The sequence below is a fragment of the Suricata suricatta genome, chromosome 4 (assembly GCF_006229205.1).
Source record: "Suricata suricatta isolate VVHF042 chromosome 4, meerkat_22Aug2017_6uvM2_HiC, whole genome shotgun sequence".
Lineage (NCBI taxonomy): Eukaryota > Metazoa > Chordata > Mammalia > Carnivora > Herpestidae > Suricata > Suricata suricatta.
The window spans coordinates 150,094,944-150,107,848 of record NC_043703.1 but is presented as its reverse complement, the minus strand read 5'-3'; the positions used below and the strand labels follow the sequence as shown (position 1 = coordinate 150,107,848).

The window sequence follows — 12,905 nt, the reverse complement described above, 5'->3', positions numbered from 1 at the left end:
TTTATTTATTTTGAGAGAGAGAGAGAAAGAGAGAGAGAGAGAGAGAGAGAGAGAGAGAGAGAGAACATGAGCAGGGAAGAGGCAGAGAGAGAGGAGAGACAGAATCCCAGGTAGGCTTCACACTGTCAGAACAGAGCCCATTGTGGGGCTTGATCTCATGAACGCTGAGATCTTGACCTGGGCCAAAATCAAGGGTCGGACTCTTAACTAACTGAGCCACTCAGGCACCCCTGCATGCTCTCCTGTCTGACTGAGGACCTTCAAAGAGGAACAGCTTTGTTTGTGGAGCCATGTCCCACCCACCTGTGTGGCTGGAGTGGAAGCAGAGAGCCAGGGATGGCAGCCTGAAACACATCCATCCCTGCCTCCTCACGATTGTGTTGTCTGCTCCCCGGAGTCTGATTCTGAGCAGTGGCTCCTAATATAGGCTCTGTCTTGTGTTATAAATAGCCACAGGCACATCTTCATTAGGGCCACATTGGAGTGTGGAAATCCATTGTGAACTGAACTCCTCCCTATTGCAAAATTCTGACATCATAAGATAACCCAAGAAGTGAATCATCTCTGTATAAATACTTGGATTAGATCATTTGCTTTCAAGACTGGGAACAGGGAAGAGAAAGAACTTGGTGTTATTGCCCTCTGGATTAACACAAAAGGGTAACATTCCCTCCTCCCCCAACTGACTGCTAACCCCCCTCAGTCGGGAGAAGAATTTGTTCTTCTTATAAAAATTTTTTAATGCTTCTTTATTTTTAAGAGAGAGATAGAGTATGAGCAGGGGAGGGGCAGAGAGAAAGGGAGACACAGAATCCAACACAGGCTCTGAGCTGTCAGCACAGAGCCCAACGCAGGGCTCAAACTCACAAACTGTGATATCATGACCCAAGGTGAAGTCAAATGCTTAACCCACTGAGCCACCCAGGTGCCCCTAGAATAATTTATTGTTATGTAGGATCACATTTCCCTAGATTCCATACTTTGGCATATTTTATCTTTTGGAACTCAGTTTAAGCAATTCTAAGAAAAGGTCTTGGATAATAAAATTAAATAAAAATGAGTTTTTGCTTTATCATTTTTTTTTCATTTTATGAAAGGATTAATGATATTAACTTCTCTAGGTAAGCCTCTTTGACTCATTAAAAATGAAATTTATGATTACTTTGGACTAATCACAAACTGGTTCTGCTGGCCAAATCTAGCCTGCTTTGCTTGTGCCTTTTTTGGGCCATGCAGTAGTTTGCTTTTCAGTTCTGGACGTTGATACCTTAGATTCAGCATGTTCTCCAGGTGCCCCCAGGTCCCACCACGGCCCAGTGTCTTACACACGGTTATGTGACCTGCAGGCCCCCTGTGGACATCTCAGCTTCCAGTCTTGTGTTCTACATCTCATGGGGAAACTGAGAGCCAGAAAGGAGGGTCTGCCCCAAGCCGAGAAGCTAGGAACTGGGAGCCCCGTAAAGCGGGTCTCCAGCCTCCTGGTGTCAGGCCCCACCACCTCCCGGTGGCTTACTGCGTCTCCATACCACTTTCCCCTAGCTTTTGCTAAAGTAACAAATGTATATACCATCCCAGCACAGGCCACAGGACTGGCAAGCATTTGCCAAGGTGGATTTCATCGTGACGGCAAGTTCTCGTGATCTTTCTCCTTCCTTTCTGCCCTCCCGTCCTCAGGGTGAGACAAACCTCACACTGCTGTTCCTATCAGGCAAATCTCATGCATAGAAGGAGGAACATTTTTCTACCTGTGCCTGTTGTACTTCCCCCTTCTCATCAAATGGCTCTGATTAGAAACTTCCACATAACAGCTCCACAGTCAATGTTTTAGATAGTGCAAAGGGGCACCTCTTTCTTCTGGAAAAATCCTACTTGGTAGTCAAGGTCCTGTTCAAATGTGACTTCCTGTGTGAGATCACCTCCACCTTTCATTTACATAATAGTGTTATCGAGACCCCCAGTGGGTGTGTGTGTGTCTTTACATGGTGGTCCTATACCCTACTTATCTTCTGTTCCTTACTTCCTCTTCTCTAGTCCTCTCCTCAATCTGTGTTTGCTGAACTGAATTGAGAGGCTTGAAGTGCGATAAGAGTTCCAGAGAATAATCCACAGACAGCCTCTATTTCACTACCAAAATTGGAAAAGGACTAGATGTGGATTCCCTTTATTTGTAAGGAAAATATGTCTTAATGCAGAAAGGCCAAACAGTTCTACTGTTCAAGACAACACCTCCCAGTGTGGGGATGAGAGGTGGACACGTTAGGGAAGGGCTGCTGATTTGGGGTGGGGGTAGATGAAAGGCATGGCTGGTGCTTGGCCTAGAGAGCAGTGACTGGAAGAGGGACGTGGGGGCTCCAGACTGTCCCACGCACAATGTTCAGCTGACTGTCTGGGCCCTATGCAATGAAACCCAGCAGCAGGATTAGCACAAATAAAAGGAAAGCATCCCCATAAAAAGATTAGCAGGCTTCAGGGGGCTCGTACAAAAGGGACTCCTTGAGATGATGCACGAAGGAGTAGCTAGGAGCCACAGGGACTGCTAGACGTTTGAGCAGTGCCATCCAATAGAGTGTAATGTGAGCCACACATGTCACTTAAAATTTTCTATGGGGTCCCTGGGTGGTCAGTCGGTTAAGCGTTCAACTTCAGCTCAGGACATGATCTCACGGTTTGCGAGTTCTAGACCTGCTCCAGGCCTGTGCTGACAGCTCAGAGCCGGGAGCCTGCTTCGGATTCTGTCTCCCCCTCTCTCTGCCCCTCCACTGCTTGTGTTCTGTCTCTCTCTCAAAAATAAATAAACATTAAAAATATATATAGGGGTGCCTGGGTGGCTCAGTCAGTGGGTGTCTGAGTCTCAGTTTCAGCTCAGGTCATGATCTCATGGTTCATGAGATGGGGCCCAGTATCAGGCTTTGCATGGATGCTGTGGGACCTGCTTGGGATTCTCTCTCTCTCTCTCTCTCTCTCTCTCTCTCTCTCTCTCAAAATAAATAAATAAATAAATAAACTTACATAAAATTTTAAAATGTTCTAGTTGTCACATGAAGCAACCATAGAAAGAGGTAAATTAATTTGAATGACATATCGAAGTATATCCAACATTTTAAATCTAATATACTTAAAAATATATTCACTATTATCTAAAATGTTATCATTTCAATATGTAATTAATATCAAAATTATTAATGGACTGTTTTACATGTTTTTTAATCTAAGACTTCAAATTCTTGTTTTTATGTTATAGTTACAGCCAATCTTAATTTGGGTGCTAAATTTTCATTGAACATACCCAATCTGTATTTAGAGTTCAAAATTTCCAGTAGGAAAAAGTAGATTGACATTCTGAGTTGTTTCAAACATATGTAAAAGCTTCCCAGTAGCTGAGTTAAATATCAGGTTTTATTTTTTTACTTTTTGTGGTCCATATCAGAATTCACTTAATTCTTTCTTGTTCCATTATTATTGGGATACAATTGACATAAAACATCGAGTAAGATTTAGGCGTACACGTTTAAAGTGTTGACACCATATACTTACATATTGCAAAATGATTACCACCATAGCCGAAGTTTTAACTAATACCTCCATCACGTCACTAATTACCATTTCTTTTTTGTGGTAAGCACATTTATGATCTACTCTCTTAGCAACTTTCAGGTATCAATACCATATTTTTAACTACAGTTATCATGGACATTAGATGCTTAGAACTTACTGATCTTGTAACTGGAAGTTTGTGCTCTTTGATCAATATCTACCCATTTTAAAATCTCCACACTGAACATCAGTTTTTCAACTTCAATGTCAATTAATTAAAATCAGATAACATTAAAAACTTAGCTCTTCAGCAGCATGAGCAGCATTTCGAGTGTTCAACAGCCACATGTGGCTAGCGGCCACTGGACAGCACAGTTTTAGGGTGATTAGGAGCTGGCCCATTGCCCATTGCTTACTCCCCTTGGCCTGGCCCTACACTGGACAGATGGGCGTCTCATCAGAGTTCAATGCCCATATTCTGAAGTTTAATAGTTTAGCTGTGGTGGTTCTGTGTGCCCAGCCTTCCCTGTGTTCGGCTTGGGTTGCACAGGGTTACAATCCCGGGAGGGGGGGGGCCGGGAGAGAAATGCTTTACCTGCTGTTGTGCATAGCTGGAGACCTCAGAAAGCAGCTTGAAGGCTCAGCTCTGTAACTCATGGCTGAATGTGCTCAAATGGACCAGATGAGACCACTTTGGTTTTCCCACATTGCAACAGCATGGGTAGTTCTAGAAGAACCTTTCACTTTCCAGAACTCATTGCACTGAGATGGAAAGTTGACAGTGTTTCTAGAGACTTTAAGCTACTCCTTAAATTGGAAAACAAATTAAATCAGATGCTGTTGGGAATGTCCATGGCATTGTTGTTTTCCAGTAAATGTTTATTGGTAAATAAATTATTATACCAGAATATCCAACAATTGCTTTCTTAACTAAGGGGGAAAAAAGAAGATGGTTTTGTGGTTAAAGTTGTTTTACATTTCTGTGTATTACATTTTAAGGTAAAAGAGGTCCATTTTTATGTAAATTAGTGAGATTCCATAGCTTTATATCTCTTCAAATCTCTTTTAAAGTTTTTCATTTTAAGTTTACTTTTAATTGTGCATGTGTCTGTGTGTGTGAGAGAAAGCGAGAGACCCCAGGAGAGGGGCAAAGAGAAAGAATCCCAAGCAGAGGCTGGGCACTCTGCGTGGAGCTCAACGTGGGGCTCCATTCCAGGAACCTTGAGATCATGCCCCTTTTGGAATCTCTTTTAGAAGTTACTACTTGTGGGGGGCCTGGGTAGCTCAGTTGTTTGTCTCACTCTCGATTTTGGCTCGGGTCATGATTCTAGGGTTGTGGGGTTGAGTCTCCCGTGGGGCTCAGTGGCATGGACTCCGTGCTGGGCGTGCAGCCTGCCTAAGATTCACTCTTTCTCCATCTGCCTCTTTCCCCCTCTCCCTCTCCCCTGCTCGCCCATGTGCTCTTTCTCTCTCTTTCTCTGTCTCTCTCTCTCTCACATTAAAAAAAAAAAAAAAGAAGTTACTATTTAAGAAGAAATAATTTCTTTTTTTTACATTAAAAAAGTTTTTTTGGTTTGATTTAGAGAAAAAGTGTGCGCGTGAGCAGGGAGAGGGACAGAAGGAGAGAGAGAATCTTAAGCAGCTTCTTGCTCAGCACAGAGCTGGCCGCAGCGTGCAATCCCAGGACCCAGAATCATGACCTGAGCCAAAACCACAAGTCTGATGCTCAACTGATGAGCTACCCAGGCACCCCATGGAAAGAATTAATTTCTTAGGTGTATATAACAATAGTCAATATGTGTTTAAATATATACGTGATGAATTTCTAAAGAATCTACTTGTAAAACACATACCATAGATATACACATATATAGTATTATATACACATATGTAGTTTTTTTTTTTAATTAAAAAAAAAAAACCCATTAAGATTGCCACAAGGTGGCACTAAAATCTAATGAACATTCCAGGCTCTGGTCTTGTTTGAGAGCAGTTGGGGGGTGACTTAAAGGATCTGTAGGAAATGCTGGACAAAAAAGAAACCCAAACAAATTAAACTGAAGACTGGAGCTAGATTAACATCTCCCTTTGTCCGAGGGACAATGTCCCTCTCTCACTGGGGTAGGTATCTGCCATGCAGTGAATCTATACGTTAATAAAGCTAATTTTTAAAATGATTTCTTCCTCTGGAGGACCCTCCGCCCTTGCCCAGTCTGTGGGCGGGTCCGATGAAGGATGAAGGAAGAAGGGGGGCCAGGAGGCGCCTGTCTGACACATCACCTAGTTTGGAAAAGTTACCCTGAGTGGTGGACTCTTTGGAGTAGCCAGTCTCCCCAGAGTTTGTCAACATCTCCGGGACATAAAAATGAATACCACGAAGAGAAGTAGCTGCAGAGCACAGAGTTTTCTATGTGTTTACTTTGGCATATTGACCAACTGAGTATTTTTAGAAATTATTGCGATATTGAAATTCAGGCTTGGAACACTCATATATTATGTCTGAAAATCAGGAAATGAGTGAATTGAATCCCTCTTCCTGATTCTTTGTATTTCAGTTTTGAAAAAATACATGGTACAAAACCTTAATTGTTTGATATTTTCTTAATATTTGAAGTTTAAGGACAGAGCCAAGATTCCCAAGCTATATTAAGACAAAAAAAAGCCATGTTAACAATAAAGCTATAAAAGGTTTTGACTAAAAGAAGAAAAAATAAGATCAGATTTTTTTTGATAGGCGAAAGAAAGAAGAAAAATTTGCAGATGGGAGCTGTAAACCGATGACCCAAAAAAAACCCCGACTTTCCTCTCATGGGATCCCACTGAAGAAAAATTATTTGCTTGTTGACAATTTAGTTCCTTAAATCTGAAAAACAAAAACAGTGGAGCTTATCCAGTATGAGGGAAGCCCTTTGGGACATTTGAATATGTTCCCTATGGGACAGGCGCTAGGGGTTAGGACACTACTGTCTTACATGACTTGTTATATCTGTGGTGTTCATGTAGAGACCCAGATGTCAACACATGAATCATATGAGAAAAGACCACATCTTAGTGACAGCGGCTGCATGGGTTCAGTTGGATGGTTGGTAGGGCAGAGTCTGGAGTCTGAAGTAGGAGACTTCCAGAAAGTTCTGAGCATTTAGGTGAATTCTCAAGTCATTTAGTGATTCTTGCACAGGGTCAGGCATTGGGCTCAGTCTTCAAGATGCTGAGATGAGACGGAATCCTGGCTCTCTACCAGCTTCTAGTCTTAACTTCGTCATGATGTGTGGGTCTCTCTTTTGCTAAAAAACCCAGTAAGCATCCCACTGTCTCTAAAATGGATCTGCCCAATCTGGGTAGTTGGTACGTTAGCCCTCCATGTTTGGCCTCAACCTGAATTTCAACTCTCTCTCTTTCCATCAAGTGCAGTCACGTTAAGCTATTCCCTGTTTGTTCTTAGAGTTTGTCTTACTCATTCCCACCTATCTGCTTTTGTGAGGTTCTGCCTTCTTCGCGGGAAGCCCTTCCTCTGTCCCTACCCTCCCTCTTCTGTCCTGTGAAAATTCTTTGCCCTGGGTCCTTCTAGATCAGAGTTGGGGAAAAAATGAATCAAGTTCTGGTGTGGAGGAGGAGACCTAGGACCCTCTCAGAAATTAATTTGCTGTATCCTCACCTGCAAGTCCCCTGTGTGCCCTTCTCTGTCCCCTGTGTCAGGCCTCATCCTCTTCTTGCCCAATGGGGTGAAAGGTGGTTGGGTTTTAGTCTACCTTTTACTTCAGACAGTTCTCAGCCTTACTACGAGGATCCCAATTTATCATGCAAACCTTGGCCAAAGTTGCCTTTTGCTGCCTGGTAACTTCCTCCAAGTGGACATCACGTCCTCACCCAGCTCAATCTTCCTTTTTCACGGTCCCTCCTTCCCCTAATCCTCACCTAGAGATGGGTGTGTGTGTGTGTGTGTGTGTGTGTGTGTGTGTGTGTGTGTGTGTGTGTGTAGGAGGTGGGGCAGGAAGAGAGTAGGTGATAGGGCTCAGATACGATAGGAGATAGGATAAGAGCTAGAAGCTAGGCCTAGGACAACTCAGCTCACAGTCAGCTTTTGGCCTCACTGGGTCCAAATCTAGGGCTGTCCCAGAAAGAGTACCCGGGTCAGGGAGTTGGGAGTGGCAGAGAAGGTGAGGGAAGGGGCCTCTTCTAAGAGAAACAAAACAAAACAAAACAAAACAAAACAAAACAAAACAAAACAAAACACCTTGTTTGGTAACAAAGGTGTGTGCGTGTGCGCGCGCGTTTATTTAAAAAGAAAACCGCTTAAAGGAGCCGCTCCCTCCCCCACAGGTCCAGCCACCGCTGGGAGTTTGCTAGGAAGCGGGACAATTTTGAGTGGGTGGGAGTGGCCAACGCCCCACAAAGTGCTGCCTCCCTCGGATCCACTCGCCCAGGCCCCGCAGGCTCCCGGCAGCCAACTGCGGGCTGTGGCTGGCTGCGCACAGGACGCGGGAAAGAAGAGGGGGGAACCCTGGTGCTGCCGGAGCCCCGCAGCGACAGCGGAGGCGCAGACTCCCCAGTCTCCGCCTCTCCCAGCCCCTCGGCCTGGGCCGTCAATCACGCTCGGCCAGCCCAGCCCCTGGGCTGCGGCGGATGGCCAATCAGAGTGAAGCTCCGCAGCGATGAGCTCAGTCGGCTCGCTTCCCATTGGGCGGCTATATTAAGAAAGTGGCCGAACTCTTTAAATAGCGGGCGCTAGGGCCGCAGCCCGCATCTGCCACCGCAGTCTAGCTGTAGTCGGTTCTCTCCTGTACCCCTGGCGAGACCTATAGAAACTGAGGAAAGGACTAGGCCGGCTCCGCAGCTCGAGCCACCGTTTGCGCACAAAGGACCGACCCCGGGCCCGGGGCGAGGAGAGCGGCCACCGCCCCGGAGCAGCGCTGAGACCCACGGCTCGCCCTATGCCCTCGCGCCCCCGCCGCGGCAGCCTGAGCGCACCGAGAGAACGCGCCACCGCGGGGCCCGGGTGCAGCTAGCGACCCTCGCCCCCAGCGCGCAGCCCGAGGTGAGCAGTGAGCGGCGATCGGGACGGCAGCGAGGCGTTCGCGGGCCCCCTCCTGCTGCCCGGGCCCGGCCCGCTCATGGCGGCCATCCGCAAGAAGCTGGTGGTGGTGGGCGACGGCGCGTGCGGCAAGACGTGCCTGCTGATCGTGTTCAGTAAGGACGAGTTCCCCGAGGTGTACGTGCCCACCGTCTTCGAGAACTATGTGGCCGACATCGAGGTGGACGGCAAGCAGGTGGAGCTGGCGCTGTGGGACACGGCGGGCCAGGAGGACTACGATCGCCTGCGGCCGCTCTCCTACCCAGACACCGACGTGATCCTCATGTGCTTCTCAGTGGACAGCCCCGATTCGCTGGAGAACATCCCCGAGAAGTGGGTGCCGGAGGTGAAACACTTCTGCCCCAACGTGCCCATCATCCTGGTGGCCAACAAGAAAGACCTGCGCAGCGACGAGCACGTCCGCACGGAGCTGGCCCGCATGAAGCAGGAACCCGTGCGCACGGATGACGGCCGCGCCATGGCCGTGCGCATCCAAGCCTACGACTACCTCGAGTGCTCCGCCAAGACCAAGGAGGGCGTGCGCGAGGTCTTCGAGACCGCCACGCGCGCCGCGCTGCAGAAGCGCTACGGCTCCCAGAACGGCTGCATCAACTGCTGCAAGGTGCTATGAGGGCCGCGCCCGCCCTTCCTGCCCCTGCCGGCGCGGCTCCCCATCTCGGGCCCGACCCCACCCCCCTCCACACCGAGCCCGAAGAAGGGGAGACCTGAGCCTCCCAAGGACCCCACCGGACTGCCTGACGTCTGCCTTTCGGCCCGGCAGCTGTGACCCGGCGGCTCTGGAATCCGCGTGGGAGGCACTGGGCGTCCCCTTTCCAGTGTCTGTGCGTGGGGCCGTGTTGCAAAGGCCCGGGCGCCCCGCTGAGTGCCAAGGGTCCCCTGAGCACCCCTTTCGGAGGAGCCGAGCCTCTTCAGAGTGTGTGGCTGTGTTTGTTCGATCCCCCCGCCCCACTTTCACCCACCCCCCCGCCTCTGATCCCCAGAGAAGAGCTTGGCGCTGGGGTGCAGCCGCGCCCCATCAGATAAGCGCCCAGAACCAGCGAGCGCCTGCTGCTCCTTGTCTGTAACATAGACCGCGGGAACTGCGGGAGGGGAGGGCTGGGGAGGAGGGGGTGTTATATAAATATAGATATAATTTTATTTTCGAAGGTAGGATGGTGTTATTTAATGGTGGTGGTGGGTGGAGTGACAGGGCGCCAGAACAGCTCCGGCCCACCTTGGTCGGGCGCCCATCCAAGCATGAACAGGACTTGGCCATCTTTCCAACCCCTGGGGAAGACTTTTGCAACAGCTTGGGGCTGAGAGGACGCAGCTTCCAGATTCACGTCTCCTGCGGGCCAGCCCCAGGCGACCCTCTCACTAGCCCTGGGCTGGAGGAGGGCGAGAGGGCTTTGGGTCGTTTTTTTGCCATAAGCGAACTTTGTGCCTGTCATACAAGTGGAAATTGTTCAGTCCAAGAAACTGATGTTATTTGATTTATTTAAAAGCTAAAAGTTGCTGGTTTTTTTTTTTTTAAGAATTCTTTGCACAATTGTTTTTGTTTGACACTTAATGCACTTGTCATTTGCATACGACAGTAGCATTCTGACCACCCTTGTACGCTGTAACCTCATCTACTTCTGATGTTTTTTTTTAAAGATAATGATGACTTTTAAAAAACAAGAGGAAAAAGAAACCACTAATTTTTGTTTTAGTTTTCTTGAAAAAAAAGTGGCAACATTGTTTTGCGATTTTATTTGTCCAGGTATGCGCACTATTTTGATAAAAGGGCCCCCTCCTTTTTTTTTTTTTCACAAGGCAGTCTTTAAAGCTACGTGAAATTTTCTCTGCATCTCTGTACAGAGAAGGAACCTACCCCTAGTCTCTCCTTTCTCCCCCTCCCTTCCCCACCCAGTGGTACTTCTACTAAATTGTTGTCTTGTTTTTTTATTTTTTAAATAAACTGAAAAATGACAAAGTGGTGAGCTTATGATGTTTACATAAAAGTTCTATAAGCTGTGTATACAGTTTTTTTATGTAAAATATTAAAAAGACTATGATGATGACATTTATAAAATGGCTCCTGTGATTTCATAGTGTGCAGGGGAAGGCGAGACTTCTGCTAAGCAAGATCGTTCTTGCCACCACTCTGTTTCCCTCATGGTGATCGCAGTAAATGAGGCTGAAATCCCTTTAGGGATGTGGGGTGGGAGTTGGGTGGCCATGGGAGACCAGTTGCTTCTGTCCCCATCCTGGAGGAAGATGTGGGGGGGGGGACCCAGGCACCCGTGCCAAAGTCTCTGACCTAATGCATACTGTCTTTAAAACACCATGTCTACATCTGTGGGGTCTTTGCTTCTTACTCCTTGAAACTTGAAAGGTTGTCATTCGTGCATTTTAAATTAAGTTAACGTTGTTGTGTATGTCTCAGGTGTGTGGCCGAGCTCTCTGTCTTGGAGGCTAGTTACTGGGTTCCCTTCACATCCTCAAGGGGTTCCACAGTACCCCAGATTGTAGGTTGTTACCTGTAGGTTGTTACCTTTGGAGCTGGAGCTTCTGGGTGAAAGGGGAAAGCCCAAGTCAGGACCCGAGACTTCTATCACCGAACTTCTGTCTCAGTGTGTGTCTATACAGAACCTAGACTGCTGTATTCTAAGTGCAGAGAATGGCCACATCACGGACAGAACACCGGATGTTTGGGGTGGCTGTGATGTAAAGTTGGGGCAGCCACATTTGGAGTTTTAATCACGATGAGCTCCAATTTCAGACACTTAGCCAGCTGCAGGGGGTCTCAGAACCAGCCAGGCCAGGCAGAGTGATACTTGGAGACCACATTAAAACCCTGCTCCAGGCATGTTGGCTCAAACGTGCCAGCTCTCAGCAGTGCCTAGGAAATGTGGCTGGTTAGTGTTCCGCTCTCCCAACTACCTAAGATGTGTGGGTTTTGTTTTTGGAATCAGCACTTTCTGGCTTTCTAGTACTTAACCTGCTCTCCCTAGATCTCTGAACACCCGGGTTAGACTGAGGAGTTTCCTTTTGAAGTCATTAGCTTGAAAGCTTGAGGCTTCGGTTCCCTGTCTTTCCAGACACCCAGGGGCTTTCGTTGTGTGAGGCAAACCTGGTGGCTGGTGACCTTTCACCCACTTAAACGTGTCCAGAACAGGGCCTCCTGCACAGCCAGGCCCATAGGCCAACAGAGGGGAATGAATTGTCCGGGCTTCCCCAAGAGCAGAGTGGGAGATGGTCCACCCAGGCGGGCTTCTTCTGTGAGCCCCAACCTCCCTCTTTCCTTGGCCCCCCAGCCCCACTCACCTCCATCCCCAGAGCCTACTTTTTCTTTCTTGCCTAAAGACAAAACTTCCCATTGAAAAACAAAATGTTGATTTTCAGGTTTTCCAGCTAGCAAATCCTGTACCAGGGAGTGCAGGACTCTGTGGAGAAGAGCTCAGGCTTGGGCTCGATGCCCAGGACTCAGCTTTGTAACCAGCCAAGAGCCCTGAGATCCACCCAGCCCTCTAAAAGGGCCCTTTCTGAGTCTCCTGCCTGCCCAGATCTGCCTGCTACCTATAGCTTCTGGTTTCTTTAATTTTTTTATTATTATTTTTTCATTTTGGGAAGATACCCCGCCTCAGATGACGCATGGCAGCCTGAGTTATGCTTGTTTTAAAATGCATGGCATTTAATAATCCTGCCGGAACGCACTCTTCTTGCTGGATTAGGGTCCAACTGGAAAATATAAAGACGAATTGCTGTAGGCTGGAAAATCAATTAGGGAAAAGAGGTAAAACATCTGGTGTTACTCTTAGGATATGAAAATTCATTTTGCACATTTAAAATAAATGTGCTGAGTTCATTTAATTGCCTGTTGAGCTGTTTCGTAAAGAGAATAGTGGTGTGTTTTATTGATCCTGGACATTTCATAGAAAGGGGCATTGGCGTGGGTTCTCATTTAATCTTAATTTTAAACCAATCTGGGTTGTATTTCTAAGCTCTTTTTCACATGTGCATACTGCTTTTTCAGTGTACTTAGAATGGTGTTTTTCAAACCTAAGCATGCATCGGAATCACAGGAAGGGCTAGTTAAAACACAGATGGCTAGGCCTTGCCCCCTGAGGTTCTGATCCAGTGGGCCCGAGGTGGGGCCCCCAAATTTGAATTTCTAGCAAGGTCCTAAGTGAGGCTGATGCTGTGGGGCTGGGGCCTGCAGTTTGAGTACCACTGGCTCAGACTAAGGGAGAGCCCTTGTCAATGCACAGAGGAGGGAGGTCATTTGGTAGGAAAGTAGCTGGAATTCCTCAGACTT

The 12,905-nt window shown here is 47.4% G+C and overlaps 1 protein-coding gene across 1 annotated transcript; it reads left to right on the top strand.

Moving 5' to 3' along the window:
• Window positions 1-8,282: 8,282 nt before the first annotated feature.
• On the top strand, window positions 8,283-10,674 carry RHOB (ras homolog family member B). The gene has a single exon (XM_029936348.1). The coding sequence runs from the start codon at window positions 8,646-8,648 to the stop codon at window positions 9,234-9,236; it is 591 nt and encodes a 196-aa protein (XP_029792208.1). The 5' UTR covers window positions 8,283-8,645; the 3' UTR covers window positions 9,237-10,674.
• Window positions 10,675-12,905: the final 2,231 nt, after the last annotated feature.